This window comes from Artibeus jamaicensis, unplaced genomic scaffold (genome assembly GCF_021234435.1).
Source record: "Artibeus jamaicensis isolate MK-2021 breed Jamaican fruit bat unplaced genomic scaffold, CSHL_Jam_final contig_387, whole genome shotgun sequence".
NCBI classification, from domain to species: Eukaryota; Metazoa; Chordata; class Mammalia; order Chiroptera; family Phyllostomidae; genus Artibeus; species Artibeus jamaicensis.
In genome coordinates, this window is record NW_026521812.1 from 11823664 (window position 1) to 11839110 (window position 15447).

General features: G+C 31.7%; 1 protein-coding gene across 2 annotated transcripts in view; it reads left to right on the forward strand.

The window, feature by feature from the left end:
* The window catches only part of LOC119045000 (triadin), a 109253-nt gene extending 94223 nt beyond the window's left edge, over positions 1-15030 (forward strand). The window contains exons 7-9 of one of the 2 annotated variants that reach the window (XM_053664796.1): positions 3856-3915; positions 7322-7504; positions 13789-15030. In XM_053664796.1, coding sequence (XP_053520771.1) covers positions 3856-3915; positions 7322-7504; positions 13789-13883 — 338 coding nt within the window. In that variant the 3' untranslated portion in view covers positions 13884-15030. Of the gene's footprint in view, positions 1-3855; positions 3916-7321; positions 7944-13788 lie in introns of those variants that run through there. The other variant, XM_037139627.2, reaches the window with a different exon arrangement.
* Positions 15031-15447: the final 417 nt, after the last annotated feature.

The window sequence follows — 15447 nt, forward strand, 5'->3', positions numbered from 1 at the left end:
TAATGATGTCATTAGAGAAAATATTTGCCAATTTGATACATAAGAAAGCATACTTCATTATTTAACTTGCATCCTTTGATTATCTGTTAGATTAGACATTTTTAAAAAAACATTTTTATTTTTATTTATTTGTTTAGAATACACAGTACAGATTCATAAAGATACACTGTTTATTATGTACAGATCATTGCGAAAAGTTTCCTGCCTTGTTCCCACCTTTCAGGTTCCGATTCTATCCTTCCTACACACACATATGCACACACAGTAAACCACTTTTATACATTTTATGTCTACCTTTCAGAGCTTCCCTATAAATTTATAAGATAACACAATATATTGTGTATTCCTTTTTTAACACAAAACCTAGCATGTCCTCTATTCTGGTTTTTTAAATTTATCCATATGTTCTAGAGAATTTCCAATATCAATACATAGTTAATTTTCTCAATCTCTTTTAAAAAACTGCATTTAAAGACATTTTTTCACTTTATTTTTAACTGATTGTTATCTGAAGATTGAAGGAGTTAAGCATGTGTTTTAGCAATTTATATTTCTTTTATAACTATTAACACTCATTACCTATTTCTCCTGATGATATGCGTGCATGTCATTTTGGTATATATCTCTAGTCTGTTACTTTTTCAAATATTTTCTCAGTTTTGTAGTTAATGTAAAGTTTTCTGTCTGTGTGAATACACATGTATGAGTGTGTATATGTTGAAAGTCAAAATTTTATGTGGCTAGATAGGTTAATATTTTCTTTAGGGCTTTTTTCTTGCTTTTAAATCTTTATCCAAAGATTAAATCAATAGCTATTAAATTTTTCATTAAGTTTTAAAAATTATTTTTATATTTCACATTTTACTTTAATTCATCAATAATCCATTTTAACGTATGACATGAAGTAAAATTTTCATTTACTTGTTTACTTTTGTTTTAGAATAGATTATGTCTTGTATATTTGGGCTAGATTTCAGTTGATTTATGTATCTGGAATATGTATAACCTGCTAAATTATCTTGTTTTGTGGAACATTCCATTTAGCTAGGATGTTTTATGACATTTATGAATCAGATCAGTTGAAACATGCTTCAATCTTTATACTTACCATTAAAAATTTGAATTAAAATGTTATTTTATTAATGTTCACTTATTAATAATATCCATGTATTTCAGTATAGCCATATTTTCATCTTTTCTTTTCTAGAAATAGGTGCCCATTTCCTATCTGCTATTGAGTTATGCAGAGTTATTAGAATCAGATTTTGTATACTCTGACCAAATGAAATGCTATGATATCTCTTATGATGTGTTTCAACCTACACAGTGGCTAAATTTTTTTGTTAAAAAATATTTGTTGCCCTTTAATTATAAGTGCTGCAAGAAAGTTGTCTAAATTGAAAATCAGAAACAAGATGCTCCATGGTAAACACCTTTTTATGTGCTGCATACTAACTAAAGGGGTTTGTTTTTATGATATTATTATATTGTAGCCCCATCACCTTGTGCCAATTGTGCCCTGCTTAGCCTGGCATAGTGCTCCTTCAGCTATTGCCCGAGTCATTACCCATAATTCCAAATGGTACTGGAGATTTCTGTGGTGCAAGCCAAGAGGTGGAACAGCTAAAACCCTGAAGGGAAAGGCAAGTGGTATTTCGGTAGCTCTGCAGCTGCCAAGATCACTCAGTCTTTAGATGGACATTGTGCTGTATTATCTCTGCAAGAGATATGTATCATTGTGTATTATCTCTGCAAGATTCAGGGAAAACTATTCATAGATGATTATTTTTTACTACAGCATATGCACCATCTCATCTGATTTAATCAAATTTATTAAGGGGACATTAGTTAACAAGATTATGTGTTTCAAGCATACAGTACTATAATACATCATCTGTATATTGCATTGTGTGCTTACCACCCAAACTTTAGTTTCCATCCATCATCATATATTTATTTATCCCCTTCACCTTCTCATGCCTCCAAACCCCTCTTCCCTTCTGTTGTCTGCATCAATTAGGATTTTATTTTGCTTTGTTTGTTTGTTTGTTTGTTGCTTTCTCTTTTCTAACCCACAAATGAGTGAAATTATATGGTTCTTGTTCTTTTCCATCTAATTTATTTTACTTAACATTCTATTCTCAAGATCTATCCATGTCATCACAAATTACAGTATTTCATCTTCTCTTATGGCTGAATAATATTCCATAGTATATATACATACCATATCTTCTTTATATGATCATCTATTAAAGGATACTTGTGGTTAGCCACCATAAGTAATGATGCAATTAACATAGGAATACATATACCCTCATGAAGAAATGTTTTCAAATCTTGTGAGGAGATCCCCAGAAGAGGGATTTCTGGGTCATATGGTAGCTCTATTCTTAAGGCTTTGAGGAACCTCCGTACTGTTTTCAATAGTGGCTGTACCAGTTTACATTCCCACCAGCAGTCTGAGGGTTCCTATTCTGCATACCCTCTCCAAAACTTGATATTTCTTGTCTTGCTAATAGCCATTCTAATAGCTGTGAGATGGTATCTCATTGTGGTTTTGATTTGCATTTCCCTCAAAGCTGGTGAAGTTGAGTATTTTTCATATCTGTTGGCTATTTATGTTGGGAAAAGTGTCTGTCAGGTCCTCTGTCCATTTTTAAATTAGATTGTTTTGTTGTTGTTGAGTTCTTTTTATTCTTTATATATTTTAGGTATTAGCCCTTTATTGAAGGTACTGTCTGAGAATATAGACTATACTTTAAAAGAACAACTTTTAAACATATATTTTAAGCATATTTTTATAGTACAAGTGAAGCTGATAGACATTATTATTATATATTGTTGGAGAAATGGAAAGAATTGAGGTTCAATTTTTAAGCAATAATTTGGCTCTTTCCTTGCGCCACCTATTTAATTAAATCTATATTATCATTTAATCTTCTGTGATTTATTTAATCATCATTATTTTCTTCAATAAATAGTATGTAAATGTTGAGAATGTATGTGACTTGGGTAAGTGACAAACCACATATATTTGAATTATCAGAAAAAGCTACATGTGCTGTTATACTTCTCAGGACTCTTTCCCTTAAACTATTGAAAGATACAAAATTTTACCAGTCTGTGGAAGTAAACTTTAAGTTCATAAAATAAATTCTTCATGATTTATTAATCTATTACATAGACAATAAGATGTATAATATTTCAGGTGTCATATTTAATACTCTTTAACTAAGAAGCTATACTTATTCTTTATGATTACTTAATTTTTTTATTGGGATAAATCAAACAAAGTTGCTATCCCTAAGAGATATTTGGAAACATTTTTTGTTGTCAGAGTCTTCTTTGGGTGGATGGCATTTGGTAAGCCAGGACCAGAGAAGCTAAGCATTTTGTCAATGTGTAAGACAGTCCAACCTCATGAGATCTATTTAGTGGTGTCTTTGTTGATAAACTGTGCATAGTCAAAGCTCTAGTCTTGATTTGAATATTTCTCTTTTATTAATCCCAAAGAGAGTACTTCTTTCTGATAAAATGATATATCTTTCAACAAATACTTATAAAATTGCTCTCTCTCAGTTTGTCTCTCTTGAAAACTTTATCTGTTTGGAATAATAACTTTAAAAAGGAGAGTGAGAGTAGGGTTCAAAATGGTTTCTAAGTCTTCATGCCAACTCTTTAAAATTGGGCCCCTATTTAGTTATTATTACATTGGTAACTCTTTACTCCCTAATTAGGCTCACTAATGTCATACATCTTTGAACTAGTTCATGATTTTGGTAGCTGTAAAACTGAGGTAAAGAGAAAGGTTGATCTATAAATCTATTAAATCTAATATAAACTTTTCTGTTTAAGCAACTCACAAGGAAAAAATTGAGAAAAAAGAAAAACCAGAAACAAAGACAGTGGCAAAAGGTAAATTTTCCCTTTATTATTTCTGCAACTAAATTCTTTTTCTGTTAAAGTTTACATTTTGGGGTAACAGTAGGGTGATTGTAATCATTAAAAACTAATTTAATCTTACATTTTAAATTTAATATTAAAAAATTAATAGAATTGAATACTTAAGAAAACAGAGCACCTCAACATATGAGAGGAGAAGAGAGAGCCTTCCTATAGGTGCATAGATGTTCAGCTCTCATGATAATCATTCCCTGGTGTCACGCCAGTGTCTTTGTTACAATGCATGACAAACAGGAGTTTGCAGAAATAGTTAAGATTGATCTAAAATACAGTGATTTTCCTAGATTATCTAGGTGGGCTCAATGTAATCTTGTAAACATTCAAAAGCATAACGAAGGGGCAAAAAAGAAAGATTTGAAGTGTGAAAAGAACTTCCCCAATGGCTGGCTTAAAAATTGAGGAGAGCACATGGAAAGTTTGAGAAGAATTCTACCAACATATTCTTCCCCGGAGACTCTGGAAAGAACCGCAGCTCTGTGGAAAACTTGATTTTTAGCCTTGTGGAACCTAAACAGAGAATGTAATTGAGCCACCTTGTGCCAAGACTTTTGAAACATGGAAACCAATAGATATTAAATGAAAGTTGTTTTAAGAAGATGTTTTTGATAATTTGTTACTATAGCAATAGGAAATTGAGACAACATATATTTTATAGCTTTTGACCAGTATTATACCTTGAGCTTGATTTAAAAAATTAGAATTTATGATTTAATTTTTAAGAAGAAAAGGTAATATATACATCTTGCTTAGTAGTTTCACTATTCAAGACCCCCAAGTTTCTTAATGATAAGCCAGAAAAATCAATTAAAATATTAATGTAATGTTGAGTATTTGGAGGATTGCATGTATCAGCTTTTACTATTCTAAATTTGTCTACAAATTGTTTGTTGCTAGAAAAATATAAATTCTCATAGTTCAATATCTATTAAATTTTGATTTCCTCTTTATATTTTAAAATACAAGTTTTATGTAATCAGTACAGAGATCTTAATCCAGCATTTTTAAGGGACAAGTCATTTAGATTAAAATTCAAATCTATTTTCAAGATTCAATGGGTTTATCTATACAGTGTCAAATAATTAGATATTTGAGGCAAATGTAGTTTTACTTCATTTTTCAATGAGATAACCAAGTATCATTTTATTGAAGTTCAGATGGATGAATTGCAAATTGACACTTTTTTGCCTAGAAGGTAGCATTTAGTCTCAAGTTGATATTTATAACTAAATAGATGTTATTTTATTCTATTTAGTTCTTTTTTGGACAGATTTGAATGAAAATAAATTCGTACAAATTTATAAATCTATAAATATATATATAAGAAACTGACCTCCAGGGAAAGGTCAATGTGGCCTGATCATATAACTAGTATGTAAGAGCACTAAGACAAAATCCAAGTGACCTACCTATAAATCAAACATTCTTTCCAAAGATTATAAGATAAATGATTCAATTATTTCTTTAATAAATATTTATTTAATACTATATTAGTTATGTATTGCTGTGAGGAAAAAATAGCACATATTTTTAGGCTAAAGTCAATACAAGTACATTATTTCACAGTTTCGATGACCCAAGAATCTGTGCATGGGATAGCTCAGTCTCGGCTTCACAATGGCTCACAGGACTGCAATCAGTGTGTTAGACTGGGCAGTAGTCCCAACCGAAGTCTCAGCTGGGGAAATAAACGTTTCCAGGTTCATTTACATATTTATTGACAGGATTCAGTTCTTCAAGGCCTGTTGAATGAGGGGCTCAGTTCTTTCTGGTCATGGACTGGAGACTACCCTTAGTTTTTTGTCACGTGAGTCTCACTAATATGATAGCTGGCTTCATCAAACCTAGCAAGAGAGAAACTGATAGCAAAGGAGGGAGGTAATAATCTTATGTGGACTAATCATGGAAGTCACATATTATTGGTTAGTAGCAAACTTCTAGGCCAACCCATTTTCGGGGGTAAAGAATTATATAAAGGTATGAGAATCACTGGGGCTATGTTGAGTCAGCCTGGCCTGCCACAAATCACAAATACTTTATTTACACAGTTATGTTCTTATGGAGTCATAGATGTAAACAGACTATGCATGCAAATAAATATATATATGTGTATGTATATGTGTATCAACATCTCCCTGAATAGTTCCTGAGGAACAGTGCTTCGGGGTATGTTGGTCCATTTAATAATATAAAGCACTGCAGACGATTCTGGTTTGACAATCATTAGGCATTATCAATGTTCTTCTCTTTATTCTTCCCTAGACCTCGCCATATTGTCTTAGTTCCAAACTATTGCTTAGTGTACTAAAGTCAAGGTACTTGATTAAATATTTTCATCAAATTCTTCAACATGAGTGACGATAAAGGTTAACTATTACATCGATAAATGATATGAGAGGACAGCATTGTAGTAGACTTATTTTGGTGTCTATTCATTATGTGTGATCCCTTAGAATACATACTGTCCAATCTGCGGAATCTATTATAAATAATTTTCCACAAATGTGTGCTATATCATTATTGCTTTAAACAAATAATTGAGATTCACATTCCCAGTTCCCTCCTTCCAAATACACATAATATCAAATTTAAAATATGGTTGTATAGAAAATACATGTATGTATTATAATTCATAGATATTTATACCTATTTTAATTTATAGCTCTTCCTGTTTACTAAGATAATTTAAGTACTTTAAAAGTGATTAAAGTTATCATTTCTGACTTAGGATTGGCAGGACTTGATGTCAATTCTTGCTCCCTTTTTGTTCTTTAAAACCAAGTCATTAGAAACTGAATGTCTCTGGGTCATCATTTAAAGGATTTTCTCATTTTATTCCTATTAGTCACCACCAGTGCAAGTAATTTTACATTTGCATTCCTAATAGTTATCTTTTCAAAATACTGTATTGACAGTTAAGTTTCTTGAATGACTTTTAAGATATTCAATTGTGGAACAAAATTATTCTATCCATTTAACTGATCTCTTTATTTGGGCTTTTTGGTTTGAGAATTGTTTTTCATTGAACATGCCTATATATATATCCCCTGTATATTCGAAATGCCTCCTTATTGACATACCAAGTTCCTAACTACCTAAAAAAAAACAATGTTTTCATGTACAAATTAGGAAAGAGCCCGACATTATTTTCTCCTCCTCCTCCTTCTCCTCTTCCTTCTACTTGGTCCTCTAGCATGGCACTTCATAAACTATAAAATGTCAGATAATAGTATCTATGTCAAGTATTTATCTCAAGGCACTATTTTTCTCTTTCTTTTAAAATTGTTTTTAACAACCAGTAAAAGATGAAATGTGCTGGTAAATGAACAAAAATAATTCAACTTTTCTTACACCTACATAGAAGAGAAGAAAACTAAGACTAAGGAGAAGACAGAAGAAAAGACGAAAAGGGAACTGAAAAGTGGGAAACAGGAGAAAGTGAAGCAAACAGCTGCAAAAGTAAAAGAAGTACAGAAAGCACCACCCAAACCCAAAGAGAGGGAAGAGAAAGAGACCGTAGCTGTGTCCAAGCATGAACAGAAAGGTAAACATTCAGACGAGGCTGCCGCAGGTTCTAAGAGAGCATTGGGCAAGAAGCAGATACAGTGAAAGTGTAATCTGAACAAGACTGAGATCAGACACCAAACGGGAGAGAAATACTTGGATAAGTGAATATACCTGGAAACAAGTACAATAAATTGGGAATTAAAATTTATTCACAGAACTACCCCAATGTGTCCACATATTTAAAGATGAACTTTTAAGTATTTATAAAGGAGGATTTGCGTTAATATCTAAAGTTATTTAAAGATTGGTGATAAACATTGAATTATTGAAATACGGGATTTTTTACTAAGACGTGGAACAAAAATTGTCAGTGTATACCCTTTGGAGAAAAGTAGATCAGGAAAAATAATCATTCTCATGGAGTGTTTTAAGGGTTATATATTTATCTATATATCGAATAAATATTATTAAAAATATCCATACATTCCTGCTGCTTCTGCAAGGGCACATAATTTGGAATATGCATCAAATTATTAAATTCAGTTAATTTAATAGGCAGGAAGGTATAAGGAAAAGAACCCTCAAGTTTCTTTGCCAGCTTCTATGGCTACATACACGTGAGGCTTTAGAAAGCTTGTTATCTGACATATTGTGCTGGTCCTCAACAAGAGTGATGTCAGACTTACAACCCTATGACAGAAATAGAGCATTTAAATAGAGATGAAATATAAACCCAAACATGTTTTATGGAAGGGTGCTAGGTAAACATGAAAGGGTGGAGTTTTACGAGGGCAGCTGAAGGCCTTATTGTCTCAGTTCTGTTCCTCACTGAATCTGTCCTTCCCTAAGTCCATTCCTTGCACTGGTTGCTGCTACACAATCCCAAGACTCTCAGAACAGAATGTGGAATCTCCTCCATAGCAACTGTTTCTATGCAGGTTTCTTAGGGGGGTTGCAAAGTAATACTTTTCTGTACTCTGGTAGTTTTGAATAACTTTATTTGAGGGCTAAAATTAAGAAGTGGTTTCTAGGATATTTTAATTAACATATTTTATAACTTGCTGAATAAGCTATCTGAACAGTGAAATTTAAAATAACTTTTCCCATTATAAGCTGTAAGATAAAATTTGCAATCCACACATTTTTATTAAGATTCCAAATAAGAGTCAGCTATATGGTATTTGTTTTACAATCCATTCTTGCATTTATTTTTGGATGACTTTAGCCTTGAGTTCATAATCGATATTCATAAATATTTATTTATATATTGAATTTTAAAAAAAGCATTCAAAAAGGGAATAGAAGGAAGGAACAAAGAAGTTAAAACCTAAAAATAATTTTTTAGTTATTCACACAATTTTTAACTTAGGCAATTTTTATTTATTCCAATATAATTTTCAAAGATAAAAATGGAGTTCAAACTGTGGTTTGATCCCCCAAACCATTTTTCAATTTTAAATATAACATTATTTTTTAATTAAAAATAGTAATTGTTGCCTCTCTTAAAGCTATATGTTATTTATGAAATAACTTGAGTAGAAAAATACATAGTAAATAGAAAATATTTTGAATGGATGATTTTACTGTGATAATAAACAGAAAAATTAATCTTCTGATTCATCAATACATTATTTTAAATGATTATCAATATCCTAAAATACTTTGCATTTTAAATTGTCTTTTAAAAAAGAAAATAATCACATGAAACCAGACAAAAAACACCACTAGGAACTAACTAGATACGTGAATACACTTTTTGATGTTTATTTTTAGCATATTTGGCTTTGGGGAGGCATATATTACTGATGGAGACACATCACCGGAACATTTTCAAAGAATAACATTTCAAATAAATACTTATTTTCCTGGTCACATATATTGTATTTTATTTCTATCAATAATAAGAATTATTAAACATAACACTATATTACTATTTTCACTTTCAATCTACTGTTTTTTATTTCCACATGAAGAGCTACTTATGTATTAAAAAGACATTCAAATTTTACTTAAAGTTAAAAACAAAAGCACAAAAGGGATTTTATCAGCTGAACAAATGCATTTGCTAAAGTAAATCTTCTCACTGAGAACCGCTACAATCAATTAAACAAATGTATCATTAGGCAAGTCATCAAAAATTTAACATCTGATATCTCTTCAGACACATTAAGCAAAGATGTAAGAGCATTTATTTATAAAATCTAATCACATTATGATTTTAACCAAACATAAAGATAGTGTTTTTTAAATAATCTACTTGTGAGGTGGCTTTGATTTTGAGACTCTTGTACTGATGGTTTAGTAAAATTGTTGAGTTAGTTCTCTTTTGGACAAGAGAATATTTATTTTCTCAGCTTAAATTAAGCCTAATAAGTTTGAGGTATTCTTTTAATAGAGATTTCTAAATAATTCCTTTTGAATAATAGAGATCTTTTACTTATTGGAAAGAGATTTTTACATGGAGAACACACACTTATTGGCAATTATTTAATTATACAGGGGTGGACAAAAGTAGATTTACAGTTATAATACAAATAAGTAATATAAGAGTTAATAAATAATAATGCAAGACTCACGTCTGTGTTTCATGTACTCACAGCTGTAAACCTACTTTTGCCTACCCCTGTTAGTATACATGTAAATATATTCATATGTGATTGCCCATAGTATTATTCCTATAAACGACATATTTCTATTTAAAATGATGGGGATAAAATTTGTGAATATATACATGTCTACCATAAACTTATACACAGGATTATATATCCTGTCATCTAGTCTTTATAACAATCTTAATCTGTTTAAAGTAAGATAAGAAGGGCCCTGGCTGGTGTGGCCCAGTGGATTAAGCACAGGCCTTCCAACCACACGATGGAAGTTCAATTCCCAGTCAGGTCACATGCCTGGGTTGCAAGCTAGGTCCTGGCAGGGAATGCACTAGAGGCAACCATACATTGATATATCTCTTTTTCTCTTCTTTCCTTCCCCTCTAAAGATAAATGGATAAAATCTTAAAAAAAACAAAGTAAGATAAGAAGAGTTGACGTGATCAAACCTCCCCACTGCTACACTCATTCTTCTTCCTTCCCTCCTTCCTTCCCTCCTTATTTCCTTCCTTCCCTCCTGCCTTCTGAACTACTATATAGATATTTGTGTGTCAGGAAGAAAAATATAGCTAATGTGAATCCCTATAGAGCACTGACCACATGGGCTCAGTCCTCATTAGAATTTTTTAAAAACTTGTTTTCTGCTGACATTCTGCACCCAAAATGCATTTTTTCTCAGCTGTCAGTCCACAGGGAGCACTAACAAGGCAGCAGGTGAATGACATCCATCATTGTTCCCTGAGAGTCAGGAAGGAGAGAAATGGGCAGTGTGTTGTCCTTAGAAGGATATTCATTTGAGAAAAAAATACTAAGAAGTGGTGATCAATATGAATTTACCTTTTGTGAATTATTATTGCCTAACTTTGAAGGTAGAATGATAGAACAGTTCAGATTTCCTCAAAGAAAAAATTCTCCATTTCAATATTTGAATTGTGTGTAAAAACACTTTTATAAAATAAATCTTTCAAAGTTGGAGAAGCATGATTTTAGTCTATCCTGAGATGGGCGAAGCAGATACACAGGGCACTACCCGAGATATAATTGCCTATAATTCTTATGTATTGTTAAGTTCAACACCATAGGCAGGTGGAAATAGGCATCCTAATTGAAAATATTAAAAATTTCTAATTTAAAATATTAAAAAATGTTTTTCTCATCTTCCTATTGATATGTTGGCATTAGAATGCAGAATTATAGCATCATTTAAACATAACAGAAACCACCTAAGTGTTGTAACTCAAATGATATTCTAGATTAAAAAAAATAAACATTCTTATAATTCATAATGGATTTTCTTTTTCAAATTGAAAACTCATAGGACTATTGGTGCATTAATTAAATAAATGGCATTTGGATCCATAAAATGCTTGATATAATTAATGTAAGCACTTTATTTGGTTAGTAATTTAACATATAAGCTATTTTCATTATACTGTCAACATTCAGTAAAATGAAAAACATTGAAGCATAAAGATTGTAGCTATTTCAATATACTATTCCACAAGTTATAAACACCCTTTCACAACTTGGGACAGAGAACAATATTTCCTCAATGAGGGTTGTCTAATCCCTTCACATTCTAGGCCGTCCCTGCATTCTGAACTTCTGCCACACACACACACACACACACACACACACACACACAAGCATTCTCTGCTGCTGTTGGTGACTGCTATAGTGCTGCTAGGAATCATTGTGAAAAAACGTTCAGAGGTTTTAGGCCAGTGATGCTGGAAATATGGTCTAATTAGACCCTTCTGAGAAGTTTGTTAAGTGTATATTCCCTGGGTCCAGACCCATGGAATTATAAAAATTTATGAGTGATGGGGCTAGGAAATTTACATTTAAGCAAATTCTCCATCTTTCTAATATTTATATTGCCTCTTTAATTGTATTTGCTCATTATCATTTTCCCACTTACATCCCTTTCCCTGCCACAATCACCACACTATCGTCCATGTCCATGAGCCCTTTCTCTTTTTTGCTCAGTCCCTCCACCCCTAACTAGCTTCCATCCAGAGCGGTCAGCTTACTTCTGAATTGCAAGAAAGACAAATATAAAAGGAATCCAGTCACTTATGGTACTGAAACAAAGGGAAAAGGGGCCATGTCTGGGCATCCATACTTGCTCAACCTCAAATCTACTGTTTAAGGGAAATAAATTTTTGCTTCAGCTTTAACTTAGAGACAAATTATTCATTGCAGAATTCTTGCAATTGTTCATTGCAAGAAAAGAGTTGTGTCCAGCAAAGATGAATACTCCCTACCTTCAACTTACTTCCCTCCTCTACCACAGGGTTTCCAGGTCTTGGGGTCAGAAACCTCTGTTATCACTCTCAGTAGGTTTTGGGAGCAAATAGATTCCTGGACTTAAACCACACGCAGCCTCCCTCCCACTTTAGACCTCATGTGTGGGAAAGTGTACTTCAATTAAACAGTCAAAATATGTACACATTTTTTAAACCTAATGGGTTTTGGCTTACTCATGTTTAGGTGTTAATAAAAAAAGAATTATATTTTTATATCTACTGTAATAACTGCATTTATTTTTTCAAAGATTCTGCAGAGGTTAATAATAAAATGAAATACTCAAAAATGCAGTTAATCTTCTAAAAAGAATGAGATTTACAAAAATCCTTTTATGTGTATTTATATAGCAACAAGGTTTATTTTTTCATGTTTGCTATACACAATTTGGAGAACTTAAGGGTGTATCATGTTGTACATATTCAATAAACTCTCTTGGTCCTAAAGCTGCCTTTGGATTTGTTAAATAAATGAAATGCTTATTCAGAAACATTAAATGTAAATCATCTTGAACACAATTCAATTCAGAATATGTGAACTTTAAAGAAGATGTGGTAAAACCCATAGAATGATTCATCAACTGAGATTTGAGTTGGAATGACCTCGTCAAAAATCTAAAGTTATGTGAAAATTTACAGTTGAGTAGAATGTATTTAATTTAGAGGAAAAAGAAAACAAACTCACCTCTAAAATCATTGTAAGCAAGTTTGTTCTAAATTCTCAATTCCTATGCCTTTCTCTTTCTCACTACTTTCCCAGACCATAGACTATTCAAGATCATAAATGATCTTGTAATAAGGACTACTAAATTAATTAGCTTAAAAGTGATATTATTTAATACTGTAAATCTGCACCAAATAATATTTCTCCTAAATGAAGAGCATTTTCATGTGGAGGGCCTGTAGCAGATTGCAAAATGGTTAGGCCTCCTGCTTGCCTTTTCTAGAAAACATTCTGCTGCTTCATTTAGACAGTTAACAGAAGGGCTGGGAGTGAATATTTGGTAAAACATTCCAAGCTGGAAACAATTTCCTCTTGTAAAACTTTCTGTTTCATTTTTGAGGATATGGACAATGATGAGAAAAAATGTTTTAATATAATTGCTTTTGTAGTATATTTGGTGAAAAAGGTTTTGATTTTAAAAAACGACAACTATAATATTACCCTAAAACTAGTCTGCTTCAATTTTTAAGATTATTCTTTTTGTATGAAATAAATGGAACTGTATGTTTATTATGTCTTATCCCCCAGTGTGTTCCTAGGAGTGGAAATTATTCCTTCACAGAATTGTGGTAATCAAAATAGAATTGTACTATTTTGCTTGTTTTGTTAACTCAGTTCTCCCTAGGAAAAAAGAACGGTGTTGATGACATTTTTTCATTGTTCTTTTTCTTTCTACTCTTGTCAGATCAGTATGCATTCTGTCGATATATGATTGACATGTTTGTCCATGGGGATTTAAAACCAGGTATTCCAAACAATTCTTGTATTTGTCTGTTTTAATAGTCTTTGTTTCTAAGATTGTCAGCTTTTTTATGTACTAAGCTGTATTTTCTTTTTTTAAAATATTGCATAATGCATGGTTAGATCTAGAATAAAATCAATAAAAAGAATTAATAACCCACATTAGGGCTTTTAATTTTACCTTCTAGTACTGCATGGCCTATTGTAGTCAACTGAAAGCTAAAAAAGTGCTAATATCTTTATATACAAAAATGCTAATATCTTTAATAATATCTTGGAGTGAAAAGTGAATCATCTTGTTTTATCTCTGGTAAACTTAGAGAAAAAGACCTAAGACAAATAAACAGTCCATATTTATTTAGTAGTGAGCAAAATTCACATTAAAACTCATCACACTTTAAATATTCAATTTTTTTTCAGAACTGGTTATCTCACATATGTATAAACTTGAGTTAGTTGCTCCAGAGAACTACTGCTGATGGAGATAGTCATACTTGGAGTAAATAATCAATGCAATAGAGAACTATATTTTTACTTAAAGAAATTTATCTATTATTTCTTCTATCTTTGTTACCCAGAGTGTAACAAATAATTCTTTATTAACATCTTAATTAAGAATGAGTAACTTGTTTGAGTGTGCTATGTCTTTAAAATATTTTATTGAATTTATTGGAGTGACACTAGTTAATAAAATTATATAGGTTTCAGGTGTACAGTTCTGTACCACATTATTTGTATATTGTATAGTGTGTTAACCACCTCAAGCTGAAGAAGGCTTGACACATGCTATACTTTTTGCAGCTTTAAAAGTTGATGATACTATGGAAATGTTTCTAAGAAGTTGGTATTATTAAGGAAAGAACTAATTTATATTAGCATAATTGAAGCAGATTGTTTAAAGAAAGCTGTATCTTGGTTTTCCAAGTGTTTTTATGGAAATCTTTATAAAATGTATTGTTATAATTTATGCATATATTGGCAAACAGGCATACCATGTCTAGAACAACTATATAACACATCTAGGTCCTAGAAAATTAGAAGATCACAAGAACTTTCCCTTTCAGGAAAAAATTATTTAATTCCAGTAACATTCAAGTTTATTTCTTCTTCCCCCTCCTCCTCTTCTTCATTTTCTTATTCTTCTTTTCTTTTTCTTTTAATTTTCTTAATGAGCTAGAAACTGAAATGAGAAGGAAAATGATGAAAAGCATAATAACTCACTCAGTAAAAATAATTAGTGTTAACATACATGCATAGTATATAGTAAAATTAGATGGAAATACAGGAAGCTGGTTTAGTGTAATGAAAATAGAGGGCTTTGTACACAAATGCAGACATAATTCTTGACACCTTCCTTTTTTTTAACATTGGACCTTGAGCAAATCATTGAACTCCACCCGACCTCCAGTGTTGGTCATTTTAAATTGAGATCAGAGTAACAACCTTGCAGAATTGTTGACAAAGCATCTAATAGATGACAACAAAACACTCCTATGTCTGTATTTTTTAATTCATTCATTTCACCACTGCCTGTCCAAGGGAGCATCCACGCAGAGGAAAACTTCTCAACCGTGACAAGTACCACTTTACATACACTATTAAC